Raw genomic sequence first — 26175 nt, forward strand, 5'->3', positions numbered from 1 at the left:
TTCCAAACACAAAGTTCGGATGTTATTTATTTTTAAATGTGGACGTTAAAATATAAAATAAAAAAAATTTTGTTTGGCAATATATGATCTGTACTAGGAGAAATAAAACGTGACCAGAAAAAAAAAACAAATTTAAAAAAAAAAATATGGGAGAAGAGCATTTAAGTGGTCAGTCGGTCAGTGGTACTAGATTCGCCTCCAACAATAAATGAAAATTTTAAAAATAAAAATAAAAGCAAAGAGAGGTCCACAATAAACCTCGGTGTGTAGCGTCGTACTGAAACATTATCCCCATAGCTCGCTTTTTGAGTAAATTCCTATCTACACGCTTCTATTAAACATTAGACGCTCAACGGCCACAGAATATTTAAAAAAAAAAAAGGAAAACAAAACAAAACGCTCCGAAAATGAGACAACTGCAGAGAGTTTCTCTATAAATACCCCCAACGTCTCTCTCTCTCTCTCCTCTCTCTGAGTTCTCTCTCTCTCGAAGTCAATTCAACAGGTAAAACCGTATGCATACACCTTCTCTGTACGTATATTCGGGTACGTGTTTCGTACGAGCGCATGATTCGATTCGCTTGATTGTTTGGGAATTCCCGATCGATTGTTGTTCGATTTCGTTGCTAGATCTGCGTTTTGGGAAAATGGGTCCATTTGTCTTGTTTATTCGACGAATGTTTAAACCCTAATTCTTCTTCTGTATGTTTTTTTTTTTTGTGGTTTGAAGTGTTTCATGAGTGAAATTGGTACCGATCTGTTGTTGTGGGAGGTAGGAAATGTCGTCGCTCAGCCGGGAACTGGTTTTTTTGATACTCCAGTTTTTGGACGAAGAGAAATTCAAAGAGACTGTGCACAGGTAAGTTTTTGTTTTTGCCTTAAAATTTCTTGTTTATGTTCGGTTTCTGGGATTATAGTATATGGGCGAAGTGCATTTGTGTTGTTCAGTTTCCTTAAAGTTTCAATTTTCAGATTAAAGAAAGACATAATTTTTCCTCCGCTGTGTTGAATATAGTTTTGGGTAAGTGTTGTTTGTGTGTGCGCGTGTTTTGATAATTATGTATTTTTCTGCGACTTATATGGTTGTAGACTGGAGAAAGAGTCGGGATTTTTCTTCAACATGAGGTATTTCGAAGATTGTGTAACAGCAGGTGAATGGGACGAGGTAGAGAAGTACCTCGCTGGGTTCACCAAAGTTGATGATAATAGATACTCTATGAAAATATTTTTCGAGATTCGAAAGCAGAAGTACCTTGAAGCACTTGACAAGTAAGTAGTTGCTATTTCCATTGTCAATATTTAAATGTATTATTGATTTGAAGGGGGACTGTTTTGCCATGTTTCGGGTTTGAATGTTTTTCCTTTTGTTTCTCCTTTTGCTATTTTTTTTTTTGTTTCAGGAAAGATCATGCTAAGGCCGTTGAGATACTTGTGAAGGAGCTAAAAGTGTTCTCAACATTTAACGAAGAGCTGTTTAAGGAGATCACGATGCTTTTAACCTTATCGAACTTCAGGTAGCATCTGAATTTTCTTAGATCTATATTTTTTTAACCGAAATATGCAAATAAAGATCAGATTTGATGGAAAAACTTGATGCTTCCTGTTAAATGGATTATACACTATTTGGTTTGGTGGTGTATAAAATTTGGTATAACATGTTGCATTGTGCGGCATATATAAGAAATCAATTTCTCATGATTTAATGAGGTATTTTTTTCGGGTTTTTTTTTCATTTCAAGGGAGAATGAGCAACTCTCGAAGTATGGAGATACTAAGTCGGCAAGGGCAATAATGTTGGGTGAACTTAAGAAATTGATCGAAGCCAATCCTCTCTTCCGGGATAAACTCCAATTTCCCAGTTTAAAGAACTCGAGACTGAGGACCTTAATTAATCAAAGGTGAGTTTGAAGTACTGTACTATCTTTTGTCCTCCTATTTTCTTGTTTCTTTTTTCTCTTGGTGGATCTACTAACTGATTATATGTTTGCTAAATTGTAGTTTGAATTGGCAACATCAACTTTGCAAGCACCCAAGACCTAATCCTGATATAAAAACACTCTTTGTGGACCATACCTGTGGGCCTCCAAATGGTGCACGTGCTCCTTCTCCTGCAACTAATCCATTGATGAATTCTGTCCCAAAAGTTGGTGGCTTCCTTCCGCTTGGTGCTCATGGTGTAAGTCCATAGATGATTAAAGTCACTTGTTACTTGTGTTTGATAAAGGTTTAAACACAGGGATTTAACTTCTTAGTCCATATCCTTATCTTTTGGTTCAGCCATTTCAGCCAACACCAGCTACTCTTACGACATCTCTTGCAGGATGGATGCCTAATCCATCTGCTGTTTCACACCAAAGTGTTTCTGCTGGCCCTATTAGCTTAGGTGCCCCGAACAGTGCAGGTAACGGATTCTGGACTACTGTTCTGTACTGCATGAGTTATGTGCATAACACAATTTTGTTGGAGTTTAGATTAGGGGAAATCCACGTTACTTAGTTCTCCCAATCATATTAATTTTTTATTGTTTTTTATTGGTTCCACCTTTGGTTTTTCTTTTATCTGATCATGTGGAGTGCTGGTTATGGTGGACTTAGGTGTTCATCTTTTTAAACTATGGTGAATACTCTTTCTTAGGGATGGTACCATTTATCCTCGTGGTTCACATGTGTCTTTATGAGTGTTATCCAATTCTATTTCATGTTGTATTAAGATGGTTAGATGACCAGCAGTTTGGTGACTGTTGTTTTTTGCTTGTGCTCACTGGACTTCATTAAGCACATGGAAAGTATACACTAAGGTCCATTTGCAAGTTCTCTGCATTTGTAGTGGCAGGAATACATTTATGATACTGAATAGAGAAAGGCAAATAGATTGGGCTCATATTGTTCTCTGGTGAGAGCGGAGAACACTAAAGTCAAGCATCCAACGTTGGATTTGCTTCGTTGTTACCTTCAGGAGATAACCATTTATAGTTTCCAGTGATGTTCTTATCATAATATGAATTTGCCATTTTTACGCTTGTAGCATCTATGCTAAAGCGTCCTAGGACTCCTCCAACAAATAACCTGGCCTTGGACTATCAGACAGCAGATTCTGAAAGCGTATTGAAGAGGCCTAGACCTTTTGGAATATCGGATGAGGTATTATTAAAAAAATTTGAACTTCTTGTTATTCAATAATTAAGCAAGTTGGCAGTCCTTTTAAGCTCTAATAATCTTCTTTAATCTGTTGGAAATAATAGTGTTGTTTGACCATTTTGCAGGTTAATAACCTTCCAGTTAATGTTTTGCCAGTTGCATATCCAGGGCAGAGCCATACACATGCACCTTATTCTAACGACGATTTGCCCAAGAACGTTAGCAGGGTTTTGAGTCAGGGTTCTGCTGTTAAGAGCATGGATTTTCATCCACTACATCAAACTGTACTTCTTGGTTTGTATTCTCTATTCAAACTTTTTCTTTCTTTTATTTTATTCTGTCAACACCAGAATTACTTGCAAAACTTGGATCCAACTGCATACATTCATCCCGACACCCATTCTATATCATCTGCTGACTGTTTCTTTGTTCATTTTTTCCTGTTTAATTTGTTTTTAGTTGGTACAAACCTTGGTGATATTGCGATATGGGAGGTGGGTAGCAGGGAGAGGCTTATTTCCAGAAGTTTTAAAGTTTGGGATCTTAATGCTTGCACTATGATACTTCAGGTATGGGTCATGGCTTTGATTTGTTCTTAATGTATATTGGCGATAAAAAAGATGAAACAAATGGAAAAAGTCACGAGATCTTTTTTCACCCCACGAAACTACAGAGAAGCTTCTCTTACTAGTGAGAAACTTTTGAAGAGTAATAGCTAAACATCTGAAGTAACTCCTCGATTCTTTCACTAAAGCTATATACTTTATTTACCGAATACTGTTCTCGGAAGTAAGAAACATAAGTTAAGATGAATAAGAAACGAAAATTAGGCAACCTTATTTGTGTCTCGCTTTTTTCAACTCTTTCCTCTCAGTCAGAATTGAAACAAGAGCTTAGCCGCTTGATGAAAGAAAAACTTGAGATGGAGGTAAACATATTCTGAGCTGAAATTTTATTGTTTTACCCACTCAATACAGATTTATATTTAGTCCTCGAATTTATAAATACGATTTTGCATATTGATTCCGAATAACTCCAATGAACCCACTATTTTTATTCGTACGTATACACAGAGAATCGTTGATCGGGAGAAAAACAGAGCAGAAAATGCGAAAACTGCAAACGAGAAGTTGCTGCATGAGTGTTATGTTCTACGGGATGCTTAGACATGTCTATCTCGATAAATATTCTGAAGATATATTTTCCTTTTTGCAACTTCTTGTCTGACCTTCATTCTCATGCATTAGGCATCACTTGCGAACGAATATACTGCAGCAGTAAACCGAGTTGTTTGGAGTCCTGATGGTGCCCTTCTGGGTAAGTTGTTCTGTGATATGATGAGCATATTTTAGGTTCATGGTGAAGAATTTGTTGCCCTCCTGGGTGTGCATGCCTTCTTTTGTATGATGATGTTGTAAATTATAGGAAGAGAGTGCACCGTGAAAAACTCAAAATGTATGTTCCTATTTCAGGTGTTGCATATTCCAAGCATATTGTGCATATCTATTCGTATCACGGAAGTGATGATTTGAGAAATCATTTAGAGGTTAGTGATTCTCTTGCTATTGCATTGGATGCCATCTTGGGCATTTATCTGTTTCCTTTAGTTTTCAAGAATCCGAAACTCAAAAGATTTTTCTCTCAGCTAAGACTAATTTTTAATTAGAGATGTTTGGCCCTCTGGTCTCTTGATTCTGACAAGTGACAAATGTTGTTCTATTCGTTTTAATACATCAGTAATGTTCTCAGGTCTGAAATTGATGAGTTCCTGACAGACTGAGGTTTGTTATTTATTATTGTAGATTGATGCCCATACTGGTAATGTCAATGATATTGCTTTCTCCCAGCCAAACAAGCAATTGTGTGCATTGACTTGTGGAGATGACAAGACAATCAAGGTTTGCATTTTGGCCTATATCTCATAATGGGGTCTAAGCTTGTCCACTTAATTACATATTATGTATTCAGGTTTGGGATGCCGTTACTGGAAATAAATTGTACACATTTGAAGGTCATGAGGCACCTGTTTATTCTGTTTGCCCGCACCAGAAGGAGAATATTCAGGTAGTATTGTGCATAGACTACTTCATATGCAACACATTTATCATAAAGGATAATTTCAAAGACATCTTTTTTTTTTGTATGTATTTCAGATGCATGCACTTGTACAAATAGAGACGTGCATATGCATGCAGCAAATTCTTTTCATTTTTAGCTTGAGTTTCCGAGGTTATTCTCTCTCTGTGAGAATCTTGTGTTGCTCTACTGTATAGTGATTTCGGAAGTTTTAGGTTTCCTGCTTAGCATCTCTTGTCCGTGTGAGTTTCAATATTTGGTCCTTAAGATTAAGGATTTACATTTTTGTTTGTGTCAGTTCATATTTTCAACTGCTGTTGATGGCAAAATAAAGGCTTGGCTATATGACAACATGGGTTCTAGAGTTGATTATGATGCACCAGGTCAATCTTGCACAATGATGGCTTATTGTGCTGATGGAACAAGGTAAGGAATGATTCTTTGATGTCAAATTAGTTTGTTTTGGTACACGCTCACCTTTTTGCTCATGCCTCCTTTATCTTCCCGTTTACTTCAGATTATTCTCATGCGGTACTAGTAAAGAGGGAGAGTCGTTTCTCGTAGAATGGAATGAAAGTGAGGGAGCCGTCAAGCGTACCTACCATGGACTAGGGAAACGATCTGTGGGGGTTGTTCAGTTCGATACCACTAAGAATAAGTTTTTGGCAGCTGGTGATGAATTCCAAGTTAAATTTTGGGATATGGATAGTCTCAACCCCTTGACTACAACAAATGCAGAAGGGGGATTACCGGTAATGGGCCACTTTTGATCTATGATTGCTGTTCTAATGAACCTTTCAGTTAAACAGTTGCTAACTGAATATCATCAGTCATCTCCTTGTTTAAGGTTCAACAAAGAAGGAACTCTGCTGGCTGTCTCAACCACTGAAAATGGAATTAAAATACTAGCAAACGCCGAAGGTGCTAGGCTTCTGCGCTCCACTGAGGGTCGTGCCCTTGAAGCCTCTAGAGTTGCTCATGGTTCCGCAAAGGTATACTTGCTATCTTATTTTATTTATTTGGGTAAATCTGAGTAGTGAGTACCACTACCACTACAGAAGAACATTGAGTGCATGATTTTAATCTTAGGGGTCTATCATTGGCACATTTGGTGCACCGGGTTCAACCAGTGGGATGAATCTACCAGTTGCTGAAAGAAGTGGACCAGGGGCATCTGTTACTGCATTGGTAATCCTGCCTATTAAATGTTAGGATTTGTTGTTGAATTAGATATTTACTGTTCAAGTCAGAGTTCAGATTGTTAAGCACATTGGCCTACTCTGTATTATAAATTGCATATTTTGATTTCCTAATGGAAGTATCTAAACCTACAAGAATTGCATGACTATATACTGATGCCCCTATGGCACAATTTTGCAATTTTGATGAGTTTTGGAAGTCACTTGTAATCTTGTGGATTTTAGAACGGAGATAGCTGCAATCTGCCTGATGTGAAACCAAGAGTCCCTGATGAAGTAGAGAAATCAAAGATCTGGAAGCTGATCGAGATCAATGAACAAGCCCACCTTCGTACCTTGCGGCTTCCTGACAGTTTGCTACCAGCAAGGGTAAGTTTGGTCACTTGCTACAAACTGGAGCTGCAACCGTTCGTTTTTTTTATTACATTTTTTCCATGATCTACATTTTGTGGTTCAGTGGAAATATATTCATGCTGTTAGTTCAAATATCTTGGAGCGGAATGTTATCTTGAGATTTTTTGGGTACTTATATTTATCTTCCTTTTTAGCAGGAGAAACATAATTTGCACTCTCTTTCACTCTTTTGAGATGGGGAGAATGAACTCCACATAAATGCAGGTGGACAGCAAAGGAGAAGATCTTGAAACACCCAATAAGAGCATGCCAAGTCAGCAAGTGAGGATCTTTTGTCCTAACAAAATACAAAACAGAACCTTATCTCGAAACCTCATCCGTCTCCTTCTCTTTCCTCCACTCGATTTCCTCCCTCCTCTCTTATCACCAGAGAGAAGAAAGAGATAAGCAACTTCTGGAAAGAAAAAAAAAGCTTCGAGCAAGATCAGTGAACAAGCGACATGTCTATCCTCTTTGTCAATGCAGGTTGTTAAATTGATATATACGAATTCTGGAGGTGCCATATTGGCACTAGCAGAAAATGCTGTTCATAAATTATGGAAATGGCAAAAAAATGAGCGGAATCTCTCAGGAAAGGTAAAACTATATATGCTTTATGATTTCACACCTATCACTGATTTTGAATATTCTAATTGTCTCTTATCATATGGAGCTTTATATTTAGGCAACCAGCAGTGTCCCACCTCATCTATGGCAGCCATCGAGTGGATTATTAATGACAAATGACACACGCGATGCAAACAAAGAGGATGTAGTTCCATGCTTTGCACTCTCTAAGAATGATTCTTATGTCATGTCGACTTCGGGAGGAAAGATCTCCTTGTTCAACATGATGACATTCAAGGTCAAATCTCCATGTCTGAACTAACACTGACTTGGTCTGTTTTGCTTGCCATATTTATATTTACATTCCTTTTTATATCTTTTACATGTAGACAATGACCACATTTATGGCTCCTCCTCCTGCGGCAACTTCTCTTGCATTCCATCCCCAAGACAATAACATTATTGCAATAGGAATGGATGATTCATCAATTCAAATCTACAATGTTAGAGTCGATGAGGTATCATGGCTTTATTAAACCTGTTATGTACCATAGAAAGAGCATATGTTAATAATAGCAGCTTTTGTATGATATGCATGCATGCAGGTCAAGAGTAAACTGAAGGGTCATCAGAAGAAAGTGACTGGTCTAGCCTTCTCAAACCTTCTAAACATTCTTGTATCATCTGGTGCTGATTCTCAGGTGAGGTGTTATGGCCCTTGATGAAATAGTCACCATTATTTGCATCATCTATAAGCATCCAAATGATATTCTTTCATGAATTGATGGTGAAATAATTGATTTTTCTCTTTAAGCTATGCGTGTGGAGCATGGATGGGTGGGAAAAGCAAACTAGCAAACAGATACAGATTCCAAGCGGGCACACGCCAAATCCCCTGGCTCATACCCGTGTTCAGTTTCATCAAGATCAGACTCACGTTCTGGTTGTCCATGCCAGTCAGTTAGCCATATACGAGACTCCCAAGCTGGAATGTGTAAAGCAGGTAGGTTTCGCTATTTTATAATGGAGTCATGTTAAAGAATTAACATCGCCATTTTACTCGATCCCCGTTAACCCATGACTGCTGATAGTTTGAACTTTGATCGTTTTTTTTTTGTTTGTGTAAATTCAGTGGATTCCACGGGAATCAAGTGGTTCGATCACGGATGCTGTGTACTCGTGTGATAGCCAGTTGATCTATGCAGCTTTTGATGATGGAAGCGTGAATATCTTGACCGCAACAACATTGCAACTGAAGTGTCGTATTGGCCCCAATGCGTATTTGCCTTCAAACCCGAGGTACAAAATTCATGTCCCGAACCAAAACCAATTCAAACGGTAATTACCCCCATTTCCGCAACTCGTCCCTAAACAAATGTCGTTGTAAACAGTTCCAGAGTGTATCCAGCCGCCATTTCAGCCCACCCGTCTGAACCAAACCAATTCGCCGTGGGGCTCACAGACGGTGGGGTCCACGTCCTCGAGCCGCCAGTGGGTTTGGAAGGAAAATGGGGCATGTCTCCGCCACCAAAAGATGGCGCAGGACCCAGTGGCTCCTCCGCGGCGGCGGCAGGGTCCGATCAAACGCCGAGGTAACCGTTTTTTATGTGCTAGTTCTCTCTCTGATTCATCGTATCATGTTAGCTATGGGGAGCTGCAATTATTGTAGGAAATTTGTATACTTGAATGATTTGAGTAGACGTGTCATTTGTAGTGCTTGAAAAAGCTTTTAAGAAAAAGTAGTTTCCATCCAAAAACAGCTTCTTTAGCATTTGGGTTTGTACTTTGTAGATATATTGACAAGATTAGAAAAATGTTGATATGATAGATGAGATGATGAAATGTTTTATTTTCCTGATATTTTTTGGATTCTTAACAGTCAGCCCAATTTTCTTGTTTTCATGGTTCTGTACCACAATGTTTGATTACTCACCCTATTGTATATGGAAAACAGAGCCACCAGATTTTGGGTTATCTGATGTCGAATCTGAATTTCTCTAGTTTCCAGATTCCGAATCAGTCACCCTATTTAAATCAATCAGGTACCTAAATTTCGGACATGTGCGAGTTTCGTAGTCCTACATTTGAGCCCGACTCAGAAAATCAAGTTCTTGCCACCGTTAAACCCCAATTTGCTAATCGGAGCTGACGTCTAAAAAAATACAGGTTTGTTTTTGGTGAGATGGGGAGAATGAACTCCACATAAATGCAGGTGGACAGCAAAGGAGAAGATCTTGAAACACCCAATAAGAGCATGCCAAGTCAGCAAGTGAGGATCTTTTGTCCTAACAAAATACAAAACAGAACCTTATCTCGAAACCTCATCCGTCTCCTTCTCTTTCCTCCACTCGATTTCCTCCCTCCTCTCTTATCACCAGAGAGAAGAAAGAGATAAGCAACTTCTGGAAAGAAAAAAAAAGCTTCGAGCAAGATCAGTGAACAAGCGACATGTCTTGCTCTAATCTGACAATGTGGGTTTCATCAAAACCCTCCCTTCCCGATTCATCTGCCTTGTCCTTCCGCTCAGTTCTCAGCCCACTTCACCATCATCTCCCTAATTACAGCTCCAACTCCAACGTCTCTTCCAGATCCTCGTCTGTGACGCCGATCCAATGCGGTCTCCGGGAGCTCAGAGACCGTATCGATTCTGTGAAGAACACCCAGAAGATCACGGAAGCCATGAAGCTCGTCGCCGCTGCGAAAGTCAGGAGAGCTCAGGAAGCTGTCGTTAATGGAAGACCCTTCTCCGAAACCCTAGTCGAGGTTCTTTACAACATCAACGAGCAGCTTCAGACGGATGACATCGATGTCCCTCTCACCAAAATCAGACCCGTCAAGAAAGTTGCTTTGGTTGTCGTCACCGGGGATCGCGGCCTGTGCGGTGGATACAACAATGCAATCATCAAGAAAGCTGAAGCAAGAATCGCTGAGCTCAAGGGTCTGGGCCTTGACTACACGGTCATCAGCGTTGGGAAGAAGGGGAATGCATATTTCATCCGAAGACCGTACATTCCAGTCGACAAGTTCCTCGAAGCAGGTAATCTCCCGACAGCAAAAGAAGCACAGGCCATAGCCGACGATGTCTTTTCCCTGTTTGTGAGCGAGGAAGTGGACAAAGTCGAGCTTCTCTACACAAAGTTCGTCTCTTTGGTGAAATCCGACCCAGTGATCCACACTTTGCTTCCACTCTCGCCGAAGGGAGAGATCTGCGACATCAACGGAAACTGCGTGGACGCTGCAGAGGACGAGCTGTTCCGGCTAACGACCAAGGAAGGGAAGTTGACGGTGGAAAGAGAGACCATTCGGACAGCAACTGTGGATTTCTCACCGATCTTGCAGTTCGAGCAAGACCCAGTTCAGATCCTCGATGCTCTACTGCCTCTCTACCTCAACAGCCAGATCTTGAGGGCTTTGCAGGAATCTTTGGCAAGTGAGCTTGCTGCCAGAATGAGCGCCATGAGCAGTGCCTCCGACAATGCCGTGGAGCTCAAGAAGACGCTTTCCACCGTCTACAACAGGCAGCGTCAAGCCAAGATCACCGGCGAGATCCTCGAAATCGTCGCCGGAGCAAATGCCTTGGTCTGATCTATATATACATATATATATGTATTGATATATTGATGGCCTCGTTTTGTAGGTTATACAAAAAAAAAAGTGGAATTCTAATTATGAGTCTCTTTGCTCATATCGTTTGTATAATAAGACTCACACTCTCGTTTGGTTGGCATTATATAAAAAATATCCACCATTTGCTATTTTGAATTCAAAACATATCTTTCTTCGACTATGATTCTGTCATCTATGAGATCCGAAATATAATTTGTCACATTAATAATAATATTAAATTTTTAATATTTTTATTAAATAATTAATGAGATGTATGAATATAATGAATGAATATGATCAAATTTAATGTTATGATCAATATGATCAAGATTATATTTCAGATTACAGTATCACAGTTGAAAAAGGGTAGGTCTTGAAATCAAAATAGTAAATGGAAAATATTTTTAATAATGCCCGGTTTAGTACTCGTTTTCATGAATTTGCGACCAACTATGATGAACTTTCATATTATGGAAAAAAAACACATTCTAAGATCATACCCTATATATATATATATATATATAAACTTCTTCCAATTCCATATATATATGATTTTACTTAGCTTCAACTTAATTTTTTTTTTCAGTTATGTCAATAAACTGAGATCTGTATGTTTGGAAATACAGTAGAGAAAAGGAACTCTCTCTGTTTCTTATTCAAGCCCATGAAAGATACATACATTTATACAGAAGCAAATAAACCAACTATCCTATATAAAAGGAATAAGATATATACGAATATAACCAATATAGCAGATCAAAATCTGGTAGTTTAGATACTATATTGTAACAAGTTACGAGGATTTAACCCATTTAGACTCTTTTTGGTCTCATAAGACCAGAGGCTTCGACTTAATTTAACCACATTCATGTTGGATTTTATGTTACACAACCTTAGTCCTTGGTGTGATAAGTCGTCATCATCATCAGTCCAAAGCCATCCTTCGCTTTTGAGCTTCCGTGGGTAACTTAACGTCAGTGGCCAACCCGATAACTTGGAGAAATCTTATGATGTACCAAGTAACGTCCAGCTGCCACCACTCGAGTCCTTGCCTTGCCGAGAATTCAAACGCGTGATGGTTGTTGTGCCAGCCTTCGCCCAACGCTATCACCGCCACCCACCTGAATGTTTCGGGATAAGAACGAGTTACATTTTCATGGACTCCGAACCTATATATATATATATATATATATGTATATATCATATCGGTCGGAACCATAGAATAAATACACACCAGTTGTTTCTCGACAAATCGTTGGTTTTCCACACTTGATTCCCCCAAACGTGGGAAGCTGAATTCACTAGGAAAGTGCCGTGGAATGTAAACACTTTCCTCACACACTGCGAGAAAAAGTATGCACGCAGAGGAAAATCTCAATGCAAACTCAAACCCAAAACCGGCATAAGACAAAAGAGTGTTTTCGTCTGTCACTTTGACAAAATCTCCAATACCCACATGGGCGTAGAGTTCGAACCTTAGATATGTCTAAATCACGAGGGAGGAAAACCGAATTTAAGAAAGTGAATTTCTTACAACCCCCCAGATGAAGAACGGCAGGCCGCCCCACATGTAAAGGAGAAGGGCGAGGGCAACGTTGCTCCAAATCCATGTCCTTTGAAGGATCCTATAGAATGGTTGTTTCACCAAGTCCTCTACGTTACTCCTGCCTCCACACTGCGTGCATTTCGTCAACTCGACGATTTCATCGCAACTCCGTATCCGATAATTAATAAAGTTCTTAGCATATATATATATACACACTCAATACCATTGTTTTGGCATGAAGAATGTGAACCCGAGAATGATTTCCTTAGCATATACACGATAACATTCATGTAGCATGGACTGTGAACCCAAGAACGAAGTTCTTCGCATACCCAATAACATTTGATGTGGCATAAAACGTGAACAAAAGAGCTTTACATATATATATATATATATGTATAGCGGTATACCTTCTCGGCGATATAATCAGTATCAAAGATCCAGAAGATGTGGCTGAACCAAAACCCGTCTTTGGGACTATGAGGGTCACGTGCTGTATCACAGTACTGATGGTGGTATCTATGATAGCTCACCCATTCTATCGGATCTCCCTATGCACGGGAAAAAAAACATTTCATAACTTTAACTTAGATTTGCATGTGGTGTATTTTTCATAATAATATTTAAAATGAAACCAATAAATATTCCTTTCAAAACATTTTAATTCGACTCTTGCAATTGGTCTCCCATTCTATCATTTTCTTTGCAAGGAAAAAAATAGAATAAGTATCAAAAAGTCTTAGAGATAAAGTCGTCTTTTAAGTTTATATATATATATATATATCATTATATGTATAGCATAAAAACGAAACACCACAGAGCAGACAAACCCCACAGTATATTTGTCAGAGACTGAACGGCCGTGATTTTTCCCCGTGGCTTGAAAACTTGGGGGGCGAACGGTCGATTACGGGTTAATCGGTTACGGTTATTTCGGGTTCGGTTATTTCGGGTTATTAAAATTCATAACCAAACGGTTAATTAATTTTATTCGGTTCGGTTCGGTTTCGGTTATTTCGAGTTTTAAAAAATCTTAACCAAACGGTTATTTAATTTTATTCGGTTCGGTTCGGATATATATCGACCGATTCGGTTAATAACCGAAATACCTGAACCGAATGCCCATCCCTGTTGAAAACCATATTTATATGTACAAAATAATTTGGAAAACTAAATAGATATACACATTTAAACGGATGGATTATTCTATCTAGTTGATTCAATGAGCAAAATTCATTTCAATCCAATTTCGGATCCTTATTTAAAAAAAGGATATTCACATCAATTTTTTAATTTTCTGGAATATATAATCGAGACAAAATCCGGCGAATGTTCAAATTATAAAAAAAAAAAACATCAGATTATTCTTAAAAGACGCATTAAAAAGGGGGAAACATGCACATCCTAATATATTTTTTGGCAATAATATTGGATTCAAAAGTCATTTTCTCTACCAGCATTTATTAGACTTGAGCCTTTAATGTTTAGTTGCTGGCAAATATTAATTCTAAATAAAGGCTACTCTTTCAATATACTAAATATGATAATCGCTCGTAAAAGCCCGACAATAACAATCGCATCGTTGGCTTTTCTTTTTGTAAGAAAAAGAAAACAAAGACAGCACTAATTAACTGCAAATATATTAACTGGTAAATGCGATAATCTTTCCACAAATCTGTCGTATTTAGATTCTTAAAAAATATTACGTACCCAATGACACAAAAATTTTCGAATAATCTCTAATGATAATTCGAAATATAGATCTACGAATTTGTTGTAAGTTAAAATTTAATCATGAGAATGAGATTAAAAAAAATGATATTTTTGAATAATGCTTTGTCCTATAAATATTCAGTGTTCCTAAAAAGATCATTAAATATAAAAAAGATTAACGAACCTGACCGGCAAGGGTACCACAAAGAGCAAAGGAATACTCGAGCCATTTCGGCAGATTAAAGCTTCTGTGAGCAAGATTCCGATGATACGACAACGTAATACCGAATCCAGCAATCAGATGGATTACGACAGCGAGACGCAGAGCCGCCAAGTTGAAGTGAAACGGCGCCAAAAGGCTGAGAACATGAACCCACGCAATCTCCGATGCCCTAGTCGCGTCCCAGTAGTTCCATCTCCTTTTCCAAAACGCCCTTTTCTTTCCGTCCACGGCTACGTCGGAAAAGGGTATTCTCCGCTGATTCTCCTCCCATGGATCTCGTCTTCCGTCGCCACAGATCGCGAAAATGCGTTTCGTTTGAGGGAGTATGGTCTTGGACAATGAAGGGTTCCGGTCGGAGATTGAGTAGGGTTTAGAGTGGAACAGGGGGTTAGGGTTAGGGTTTAGTCGTGGCCGAGATTGGAGAAGCGGTGAAGAAGAGAGGGACCTTGCTTGGAGTGTTATGGAGAGAGAAGCCATGGCTGCGGATAGAGTAAGCTCGATGGCGGAGTGTAGTGAGAGACACGTTTTGATTCATGATTATATTGTGTCACTCTGTTTTGTCAAAAAAAAAAAAAGGAAAACAAAAAGGATACCAATACATATATATGATTAGAATTTTACTGTTTTGAAGTACAAAATCTCGTAAAAAGTTATATATCTAAATATTATAATTACAAAAAAAATTCACACAACCATTTTTTACTCCACATAAATTCATAAATTATTTAACATTTTTGTATACGTATGAATAAATATATATTTTAAAATGTTATCAATTATTATGAAATTTATTTTTAAATAATAACAACAGAAATAATAATATACAATATATTATCTAAAATTTTAAAGTATAATTATAAAAAAAATTCACACAACCATTTTTTTAATGGTAAGTGACAAAGTATATCAAAATAAAAATGAAATTCGTAAAATATTTTATAAAAAAACAATTTTTGTAAGCTATACTTTTTTCAGAATACCTAAAATATCATTTCCGCCAATTATGAAATTTTATAATTATCTGAATTAAATCTAAATAAATTATATAATGTTTACTTCCTTTCTAAATAATTATTAGCACTATTCTTACATTTTCACTGTTTTACTGTTTTCCAATTTTTTCTCTATTTTAACGGTGTCTTAGAATTCAAAACCCCAAATTTTTCGTATGGAGCACATGTTGGGCATTGGACCAAGATGTAATATGCTTGTAACAAAACTTATATCAAGTGCTTTAACAAAAAAAAAATATTATATCAAGTAAGATTTTTTCTACCAATTGTCTTGAGAGAGAAAGTAAGACTATGAATAATAAAAAAAATACATGTTTTGGTTTTTTTAACTGTTATTCACGGACACGAATCCTCGAATATAAGATTTAAAATCAAAATCCATAATTGTTTGTTTTTTTTTTAATTTTCACCATACAGATGGCATGGGTCATGGATAGGGGTTGCTTCCGTGAAAAGTCGCATTCATGGCTGAGGGTTAAGAAAACAGGTTTTGCTGGAACCACATGTACACGTGGACATGGCTCAGCCACAACTCAGAAGAGTAATAATACGAAACCAATTTGAAAAGAAAAATAAAAATAGAGACGAATAATGCATACGACTGGTCACATCGGGCTCAAGCTTTATATACATGTAGTTTATATATTGTCCAAAGGTCTCATACTTCTCATATCAATTTAATTTAAAAAAAAAAAAGTTAAAACCTCTAAAAAAACCTCTAACTTGCAAAAATATATACAAATAAACCTTCAACTTGAAAAACTATCATTCAATCTCTGAACTTGTAACTTGTCACTGAATAAAACCTCGAACTTACAAATTATTGCTCTAATAAACCTTTGACCGGTTTGACCACAATTTCAGAAGATTGAAAATCCACGTATTAACGGATTGCTGATATCACCTTATATACGTTATCAATTTTAATTTAAAAATGACATCAGCAATCCGTCAAAATATGGATTTCTGATCATTTGAAATTGTGGTCAAACCGGTCAAAGATTTATTAGAACAATAATTTGCAAGTTCGGGTTTTATTCAGTGACAAGTTACAAGTTCGAAGATTGAATGACAGTTTTTCAAGTTGAAGGTTTATTTGTATATATTTTTACAAGTTTGAGGTTTTTTAGGTGTTTTACCCTAAAAAAATTATGGATGTTAAACGTATAAAACTCCGTCAAATATTTAACTTCTGTTAATTTAAAGTCGGTTTTAGTTTTTTTTTTATTAATTTTATGTTAAAATGATGTGAAAAGCCTAGAACTAAAAAATAATTATGCATATTTCCTTTAAATCTCAGTGCATGTATAAATATATAATTTTTTCATATGTTTATTTTGGTATTTTAAAATAATTTGTGGATAATGAAATAACTTTTTCACATACTGAATACTTTATATTCTTCCATGTGCAAGACATGCATGTTAGAGTTAAGGGAAAACATCTTCCATAGCTCTTTATTTCCCCTTTGTTTGTTGCAAAGAACGGATCTACGGTGTCCGGAGTTACATTTTTTTTTATACATGGGAGAATCTATCTACAATCTTTCGGATCTGACACCGGACACTGTAACGTCTGAGTTACATATTTAGAGGTAATAAAAATAGAAATAGATGTTTAATCAAAATAAAAAAGGTTAGATATAGAGTATGGGGAAAAAATATTACATTATAAAGGCAAAGACATCTTCGTCCCCATGTTAGACGAGAAATAGAGATGATCATTTCAGATTTCGGTTAAGTTATACTCGAATTTGGTTATATTGATTATAAAAAAATTTAGTTGTCTAAAAATCAAATTAATCTTAAAAAAATTATTTTAAATATAAGTTTTTAAGCCAAATTGAAAATAACAAATGAAAATAAAAATTGTGTTTAAAATACACGTTGTCTAATAAAAATTGAATCTGTATGGGAATAAAATCTAAATCGAATTTAAATTCAAGTTGAAATTAATACAAATTTGTCTCAAACAAAGAAAAAGGAGTAATAATATGTGGGCTAAGAAGTTTAGATCACATAAGTCTAGTTTCACTTTTCATTAATTTGGTAAAATAACAAAAATAACTTTAAAAATGACAAGAGCAACAGCCATAACCTTAGAATCTCTAGGGTTTCCCAAAAAACCAATATTTTTAATAAAATTACGGAAATACCAGAACAACTAGTATGACCAAAATTTGAGGTATGACCAATTCAAACGGTATAACCAGTCTGACTAAATTTCTGTTAGTCTGACTAAATTTCTGTTAGTTTGACAATTTACATTTGGTATCAGAACCAGACAACGATTATGGATAACGAAAAAATTGATTTTTCGAAAGGATTACCATTAATATTAACCAATGAGGACGAATGTTATCATGGATTTCCTTATAAAGGAAATGTGATAACAATACCTAAAAATCTTCATAATCAAAGCCGATATTATATTGGTACCATCTTTGATGATGATACTAATCATAATCTCGGAAATAAAATAAAGAAAATAGGTTTTACCCTAAATAATATTGTTGAAATGATTTCTTATGGAATCATACATCAAAATCCAGAAAATCACGAAGAATTAAAAAGAAATATTGAGAATATAAAATCAGATTTAGAAAATCAGCTACAAAAATTAATAAAAATATTCGAACAAAACCATGAAAAACAAGATGAAACTAAAAATATAAACAAAAAATTAGAAGAAATAATATATCTACAAGAAAAAAGCATTAAAGAAATGAAACAAAACTCTGAAGAATTAAAAGAATATATTAAAACAATAATAGGATGACAAAAACTATGAAGGAAACTATAGAAAAACTAATTAAAGAAAATATTGTTGAAATAAAAGAATTACTACTAAATATAAAAGAAATACTCACGACAACAAATAATTACAGTTATAATAACATAAAAATTCAAATAATAAAAGAACTTAACGAAGCTAAAGAATTAGTAAAAAATATTATTACAAAAAATGAAGGAAAAGAAATAATAAATCCAGACGAAGATGAAAAACCAAAAATTCTAGAAATAATAGAACAATTACAAGAAATAATCGAACGACTTAATCAAAATAAATATATCACTATAAAAGACTTACAAAGTTATTTTAAAAAAGAAACAAAAGAATTAATTATTATCGATAAATCTAATTTTTCGAATTAGATCACCACCAAAAATATAATGGAAGGACTAGATGATCAGATAGAAAGATTATCAACATTATTAGCGGCTCTTAATATACCCGAAGAAGAGCAACCTGATGAAACTGAAAAAATTGTCTTAGACTATAGCAGCGATGAAAATCCCTACGAAAATCCATATAATAACTCATTCCTAGTAAAAACCGAACTAGAAAGGGGGGAGAATAGTAATAATAATACATTACCTAAAAAACGAACACATGATGAATATCAAGGATATAAAAATCATGAATATGAACTATACCAAAATCAATATATTCCGAAAGGGAACAATTGGAGAAAAGTTTCTTTCGAATATATTCCAAAATATGATACATTTAATATAAAATCCTCAGAAATATTAAATTTAGATTGCGAAATTAATCCAACTAGAACACTAGAAGATTGGAAAAATCGTACAAGTTTGTTAATACAAACTAATAAGGAATTAAGAGAATTACATCCTCACGAAATGTTAAGCTACTTAGAACATAAAACAACGGGAATAGTATACAACTACTTAATAGGATTATCAACAGGAATAAAAGCAGAAAAAATTCTAAGATCAACTGCATGGGAAACATTTGTTAGGCTAATTGACGTAATAGGAGAAAAATTCCTTGGAAGAACTTCTAACGCACAATTAAGAGAAACACAAATATCAGAAGTAGCACTATGGGAAATAGTAAATCTTAGAATTTGTAACATGTGCTATCTTGAAGCATTCATTTGCAAATTTAGAGATCATTACTATCAACTAGCGACAGATAAGAAAATAGTAGCCGAAGAATTATTCTTTGATAAATTACCGCTATCAATATCAGAAGAAGTAAAAACTATATTTCAAAATAAAGTAAACGAGGGACAAACCCCCAATACTTTGGGAGGAAGAATAACAACCTTAAAAGATTGGCACTTATTTCAATGCAACCAAGAAAAACGAAAACAAGAGGCAAAAATCGATAAATTATGTTGTGGTGCAATACCAGGAAAAATAGGCAAATATGGTTGCGAACCTATTCGCCAAAAACATAAGAAAAAGAAATGGAGAAAAATTCCATATAAAAAATACAAGAAACAAAAATATATACCACAAAAATATTTCAGGAATAGAAAACAATACAAAAAGAAAAACTATGGTAAGAATGACACATACTGCCCTTCTAAGAAAAAGAATTGTAAATGTTGGCTATGCCAAGAGGAGGGACATTATGCAAATGAATGTCCTAAAAAAAGAAAGAAAAAAGAAACAGAAATACTACGAATAGCATACGATATGGGCTTTGAACCAATCGAATCAGATTCAGAGTTTGACTCTGACATCGAAATATATGCATATACCACTGAATCATCCGATTCAGAAAATGAATAGAAAAATACTAAAATCAGGAAACCTAATGCAACATTTATACAAATAACTATTGAAAAGAAAAAGTTATTAGCATACATAGACACCGGAGCAACTCTATGTTTCGCTAAAAGAAATATCACCAAAAAATGGGTACGATTAGAGAAACCACTACGGATAGTTGTGGCCGATAAATCAACTCATGAAATCTGGTATGTGGCTCAACACGTATCAATAATTATTGAGACTAAAATATTTCCAGCAAAAACAATATATCAACATGATTCCGGATTAGATATAATTATAGGAAATAATTTCCTAAAATTATATCAACCATTTATACAGAGCATAAAAACGATCAGCCTAAAAGCACCTAAAATAGAAAATCAAAAATCAGAATTAGTTACAACAAAAATAATAACAAAAAATGAAATAATAAAATCTATTATAGAAGATTTAAAAAACAGACTAACATTTATAAGTATGACTCATATTGAACAAAAACTTGATGAAATATGTAGTGATAACCCATTAGATATAAAAAATACAAATGAAGAATTAATAGTAATAAAACTAAAAAACCCCGAAGATGAAATTAATGTACCAAATAAAATGCAATATACCCACAGAGATGTGGAAGAATTCACCAAAGAATGTAAAGAACTACTAGATAAAGGTATTATACGAGAAAGCACGAGTCCACATTCGGCTCCAGCTTTCTACGTAGAAAATAATAATGAGATAAAACGAGGAAAAAGAAGAATGGTAATAAACTATAAAAAATTAAATGAAGCAACTATTGGGAATAGTTATAAATTACCAAGAAAAGATTATATTCTCGAAAGAATAAAAGGAAAAAACTGGTTTAGCAGTCTTGATGCTAAATCAGGATATTGGCAGCTTCGATTATCAGAAGAAACAAAGCCATTAACGGCATTCTCATGCCCCCCACAAAAACATTATGAATGGAATGTTCTTCCATTCGGATTAAAACAAGCACCAACAATATATCAACAATTCATGGATAGAAATCTCCGTGGATTATAAGAGTATTGCCTAGCATACATTGATGATATCATAATATTTAATATCAGACAAAATACCATGGTCTTGGACTAATCAAGATACAAATTTAGTAAAACATATAAAAGAAAATATAAAGATATTACCAAAATTATACAATCCAACGACCAAAGATTTTCTGATTATTGAAACAGATGCATCCAAAGATGTTTGGGCAGGATGCATGTTAGCAATAAAAGATGGAAAAGAATTACTCCATCTTGACCAATACGGTCGTACCAATAATAATGAAGTACCAAAAACCGAAAAACAAAATACAATACTATGCAAATATATTTCAGGAACATTTTCAAAAACTGAGATGAATTATCCAATTCATGAGCTCGAAACACTTGCTTGTCTTCGAACTCTAAAGAAATGGAAAATTGATTTATTACAAACACGGTTCGAATTAAGAACTGATTCACAATACGTAACAGGATTCTGGAGATATAAAATTCAACCAGAATTTCAAAAAGGACGATTAATTCGATGGCAATTAGAATTACATCAATTTGAACCATATATTAAATATATTAAGTCCGCAAATAATTGTTTTGCAGACACTCTAACAAGAGAATGGAAGGAATAATCAAGACAATTAAGAATCAGATCAGTCAGAAAGACAATCAGATTAAAATGATTCAAGAAAATCTCTCAAAACTCTTTGAGGAGAGGGAGGAGCTGATCAAATCTTTGAACATTATCATAAAAGCAACTTGTGGAACGCCGGTAGAAGATCAAAAATCAGAACAAGAAAAAGAATCAGATAAGGTAACACTTCCTACCGACATCAAGGTGGAAGAAAAACCGAACAAATGGTACGCTATTTTTAGTGGACCATTCAGAGGAATATACGTAGATTATGCGATATTTTCGCAACATACCAACGGAAAGAAAGTCTCACACCAGGCCTTCCAAACCAAAGAAGAAGCCCAAAAAGCCTTGAATGAATCATACAAAACCATGGCCCAAAAACAACCAGTTGAACCAAGGGCACAACTACCCTCAATGAAAATACCCAAAATAGCCCAAATACCAACCACACAGGAAAAAGAGGCCCTGAAAAAGGTAACCCTCGAGAAGTATCAGTCCTACTGGGCGTCTCTGGTGGACTACAAGGAAAAACACACTACCATGGGTTTTTACCCAAAAATGACCAGAACCGGACCAAAGGCTATCTTCATTGGAGAAGCCAACCCATTACTAGCCTTCGATTACCTTCAATATGGACTAGTCAACAGTATCTATACTGACTCGATGAGAATATTCGAAGAATTTCCACGAAAGATGAAACCAATTATCAGAAATTACTTCGAACGATTCGCGAAGGAAAGAACTATTTTCATGAAGATTAAGAGTTCAATCCCGATCTTCGGAAATGATAAGATTATACAGTCACAGGCAGTAATACACCTCGGAGTAGCAAAGGGAGAATTGCCTCCAAGAGATGATGTATCAGATTATGAGATTCCAGATTATTTAGAAGCTCATTCATTACTCGAAGTTTTTAAGGCATCAAGAAGGATCCTTGCGGATTCAGAGATCAAAGTCAATTACGCTAGCAGTAATGTGCTAATGATCACCTACAACAAGGAAACTATCTCGAAGGAAGAAATGCAAGCCGTAGCAGATTTCGAATTAGACTTCTATCATTTAGAAGGAAAATTCGCAGGACTAGAGGAATCTATCAAGGAACAGCTCTGTAGCTTCCTGATGAGGTATGACGACCACAAATGCACTATCTGCAAAGAGCTAAAGGACAAGATAAAAAGGAGCAGCCAACCACCATCAGAAAAGTCTGAAGACATGTGAAATAAAGAAACCATGTGACTAGTTGATGTAATATGTCGGACCCAATAAAAGATAAGGTGATCAGAAACCTTATCTCTGTAATCTATATTGTGCAATTATGTAGTGTTGAGTGTAAGAGTCGGGCCCCAACATGAGATTCCATTCTTAGCTGATAAGGGTTCCAAAGCTGTATAAATATGTGACCTCTCCATTTGGAGAAGGGAGAGTGAAATAAACGAATTTGTTTCAGAACTCTCTGAAAGATCTCTCTCAAGAGATTGGCTTGAAGATCTATATCTTCTGGAGGCCTTGAATAAATTCTTTTGAATCACAAACCGATTACTCCAGAACTCTGGAACTAAACACCACCCCTGAACAATATCAAAAAACCGATCAGATCTCCGGATCACCAACAAGGAAACGATCATCACCAACACCAACCGACAGGGATTATCTACAAAAGCGAATCAGGTATGGCATCAACTTCTGCATTCGATAATTTTATACAATCAGATGAAGAATATTTCTTTGATGGAATTATAGACCTAAACAAAATACGAAAAATAAGTTTTGATCTTCAAAAAGATGAAAACTTCGAACAGACTATACTAGGAAAAATAAAGAAACAATTATCGAGAACAAACATAATAAAGTTCGGAATAATGGTAGGAGAAACACCAGTACCGATTGAACAAACTACAGGAGAACTCATTCTACCAATTATTAACAAAGAACAAATCTTAGAACGGCTCAGAAATTGTCCCGAAAAACAAAGAAAACAAATAGCCTACATACACTGTAGTACTATCCAAATAATTATAAAATCAACATTCAAAGAAGGTATCGATTCCCCGATTACCTTTCAAATTAGAGATGACAGATTAACCAATTATAAAGAAAGTATTATAGCCGAAGGAAAAGGAAATCTTTCTTCTGGGAAAATTAAATTTAACATCAATATACAACTCGGATTATCATTAAAAGATAAAGATTTGGATAATTCAATAGTTATCCAATACAAACTAGATAGAACAGATTTCATGGAAAAAGGAAATCACCCTTTTTCTATAACCTATCAGATTAACTACGCATTAACAAATAGTCATCACAGTTTAAACTTTAGAAACAAAGATATTATAGAAATAGATGACTTATTTAAACCAGTAATCTATTTAAAAAGACCACTAACAGCAATAGAACCAGGACGAAAATCGTTGTTACGACTTAACCCAAGATTAAGTATACAAGAATCACCATCTCTATTATTCAACACTGAACAATCAGAAGAAAACCAGGAAGATTACTCTAAATTACGAAGAACAATATCACAAATCAACAATCTTACAAAATGAATTTCAACGAAGACTTTATCGAAAAATTATCCCTATTAAATCTTGAAAGTTTACCATGTCTAGATCATCTTGAACAATTATTAGTTGAAACTATAGAAAGTATATTTAAAGAACGAACTTATGGAACAATCGAACCGAATGAACTTAATGAAGAAAATAGAAGAATAAAAATGATCAGTTCAATATTTAACGCAGTAAGAGAAATTAAAAGAGATATTATCGAAAACCATAACGATTAGAATGGAAAAAATATATAAGAAAAATATTGAATTATTAAACAAACCAATACAATATTTTGAAATAGAAAATAGTGTAAGAGATATGCAACGAATAATAGAAAAAGAACAAATTAATAATATAATTACAGAATTAAATAAATTAATTACAATAAAAGAAATAAAAGTTGGATACTTCAGGAAACGTTCATCGAAAGATAATTATAACGGACATTGGCTCCCATTTTTAGAAGAAACATTAAACCGGATAAGAGAAATACTAAGTTTTTTCGAAAACGAATTAAAGTCTCCTGAATAAAATAATAATAAAAAAATAATTATTATATTCAAGGATAAAATTGGAATTATCAAAATTTCAAGATCACCCTTGAAGTAAAAATGACATTTAAAGTCATTTTTGTAAATCCCCCCATTAATTTACTTGCCTTGATAAGGGGAACAAAAATCTTTAATATCTACCCACCATTTTCTCTCTCAAAGATTAGTTCTACATTTTTAACTTGGTTTTTTTTTCTCAACTATTTTATTTTGGTTTTATATGAGAAATAGTAAAAATTATTAGTGATATTCGATTGAGGCATTATCCAAAATATATTCCTTACACTAAAACTATTGTTGCACATATCTTTCTCCAGTTATGACTTTGTGACCAGAATTTGTGTATGGTCACATGATGATCACATTGGTCATAACGTTAAATTTATGGTGCATCAAATCAGCATGGTCACACCTTACATATCGCACTAATCATTTGGTAAAATCATCAAAAATTTAAAGTTGTGACCAATGTGACCATCATGTGACCATACATGAATTCTGGTCACAAGATCACAACTGGAGAAGGGTATATGTAGAAGTAGTTTTAGTATAAGGAGGATAATTTGGATATTTTGCCTATTCGAATTATCTGGCATATGATATGTCCTACAAATTTCTATACATATTTTTTACTTTACATCTCTCTCTATTTTTTTTTTTGCAAACTTAAACTTATTTATTTTTCATAAATGTTACCATAGCACTTTAATTAAGATTTGAGATTACTTTATTTTATTTTTTTTCATTCTAGATTTAAAATGATAGTTATTTTTTTCAAAACAGTATGGTTAAACGTTTCATTACAAATTGGAAACGTATTCGAAAATGATTAAAATAAACTTTATCTTCACATTTTTTAAAATGATAAAAAGTCAGTGAAATTAACAAAAAACAAATATCATTATTTAGAGGAAGCGATGGACGTTTAGGCCGTGTATCTAAAATTCAGGACAACGAAAATTAAGTTCCATCATATTTAACATCTAGTTATGAAATAATCATGAAAAAAAATGTTTTGAATCGTATAGTAATTCATTATTGCGTATAAGAATGTGATTCGAACAAATTTGCTTGACAAAAAAACGTCATAGCGTTCGGTGCATGTTCCACATCAAACTAAGTTCATGTCAAAATTCGATCATCCATCGGACAAAGCCATCCTTTGCTTCTGAGCTTCCGTAGGCAACTTAACGTCGGTGGCCAAACCGACAGCCCGGAGAAACATGATGACGTACCAAGTGACGTCCAATTGCCACCACTCTAGGCCGTGCCTCGCCGAGAATTCGAACGCGTGATGGTTGTTGTGCCACCCTTCTCCCATTGTCAATAATGCGATCCACCTAAATAAATATCCCGGAGACGTGGATATAGTTTAATATGGAAAGTTTACGTAATACTATACTTTATATTATATATATAT

General features: G+C 35.0%; 5 protein-coding genes across 7 annotated transcripts in view; 3 read left to right on the forward strand and 2 right to left on the reverse strand.

Annotated features, from left to right (window-relative positions):
• The first annotated feature begins 397 nt into the window (after positions 1–397).
• On the forward strand, positions 398–9248 carry LOC104818019 (topless-related protein 4). 2 transcript variants are annotated; one of them, XM_010547454.1, is made up of 26 exons: positions 398–505; positions 731–859; positions 1090–1269; positions 1401–1514; positions 1740–1898; positions 1999–2176; positions 2278–2401; positions 3025–3140; positions 3263–3431; positions 3597–3706; positions 4385–4454; positions 4610–4683; positions 4940–5035; positions 5106–5201; positions 5512–5639; positions 5731–5965; positions 6044–6205; positions 6303–6401; positions 6638–6781; positions 7292–7402; positions 7491–7670; positions 7762–7890; positions 7978–8073; positions 8187–8375; positions 8505–8671; positions 8764–9248. In XM_010547454.1, the coding sequence occupies exons 2-26, from the start codon at positions 780–782 to the stop codon at positions 8966–8968; spliced, it is 3411 nt and encodes a 1136-aa protein (XP_010545756.1). In that variant the 5' UTR covers positions 398–505; positions 731–779; the 3' UTR covers positions 8969–9248. The 2 variants fall into 2 exon arrangements, with proteins under 2 accessions (XP_010545756.1, XP_010545757.1); XM_010547455.2 differs by having other exon boundaries at positions 438–546.
• On the forward strand, positions 7142–11141 carry LOC104818017 (ATP synthase gamma chain, chloroplastic). The gene is made up of 2 exons (XM_010547453.2): positions 7142–7266; positions 9821–11141. The coding sequence occupies exon 2, from the start codon at positions 9821–9823 to the stop codon at positions 10955–10957; it is 1137 nt and encodes a 378-aa protein (XP_010545755.1). The 5' UTR covers positions 7142–7266; the 3' UTR covers positions 10958–11141.
• A 465-nt stretch (positions 11142–11606) lies between these two features.
• Positions 11607–15009, reverse strand: LOC104818022 (delta-9 acyl-lipid desaturase 1-like). 2 transcript variants are annotated; one of them, XM_010547459.2, is made up of 5 exons: positions 14422–15009; positions 12935–13075; positions 12516–12653; positions 12213–12319; positions 11607–12099 (listed from the first exon to the last, which is right to left on the reverse strand). In XM_010547459.2, exons 1-5 carry the CDS (start codon positions 14935–14937, stop codon positions 11904–11906), a joined length of 1098 nt encoding a protein of 365 aa, XP_010545761.1. In that variant the 5' UTR covers positions 14938–15009; the 3' UTR covers positions 11607–11903. The 2 variants fall into 2 exon arrangements, with proteins under 2 accessions (XP_010545761.1, XP_010545760.1); XM_010547458.2 differs by having other exon boundaries at positions 11609–12099; positions 12513–12653; positions 14422–15008.
• A 6625-nt stretch (positions 15010–21634) lies between these two features.
• On the forward strand, positions 21635–22870 carry LOC104818135. Its single transcript, XM_010547590.1, has one exon. It carries the CDS (start codon positions 21635–21637, stop codon positions 22868–22870), a length of 1236 nt encoding a protein of 411 aa, XP_010545892.1.
• Positions 22871–25766: 2896 nt separating this feature from the next.
• LOC104818023 (delta-9 desaturase-like 2 protein) overlaps positions 25767–26175 on the reverse strand; it is a 4483-nt gene continuing 4074 nt past the window's right edge. Inside the window, exon 5 of the mRNA XM_010547460.2 lies at positions 25767–26095. Within this exon, the coding sequence (XP_010545762.1) occupies positions 25894–26095 (202 nt within the window). The 3' untranslated portion in view covers positions 25767–25893. The remainder of the gene's footprint in view (positions 26096–26175) is intronic.

This window comes from Tarenaya hassleriana, unplaced genomic scaffold (genome assembly GCF_000463585.1).
Source record: "Tarenaya hassleriana unplaced genomic scaffold, ASM46358v1 Cleome28, whole genome shotgun sequence".
Classification (NCBI taxonomy): domain Eukaryota; kingdom Viridiplantae; phylum Streptophyta; class Magnoliopsida; order Brassicales; family Cleomaceae; genus Tarenaya; species Tarenaya hassleriana.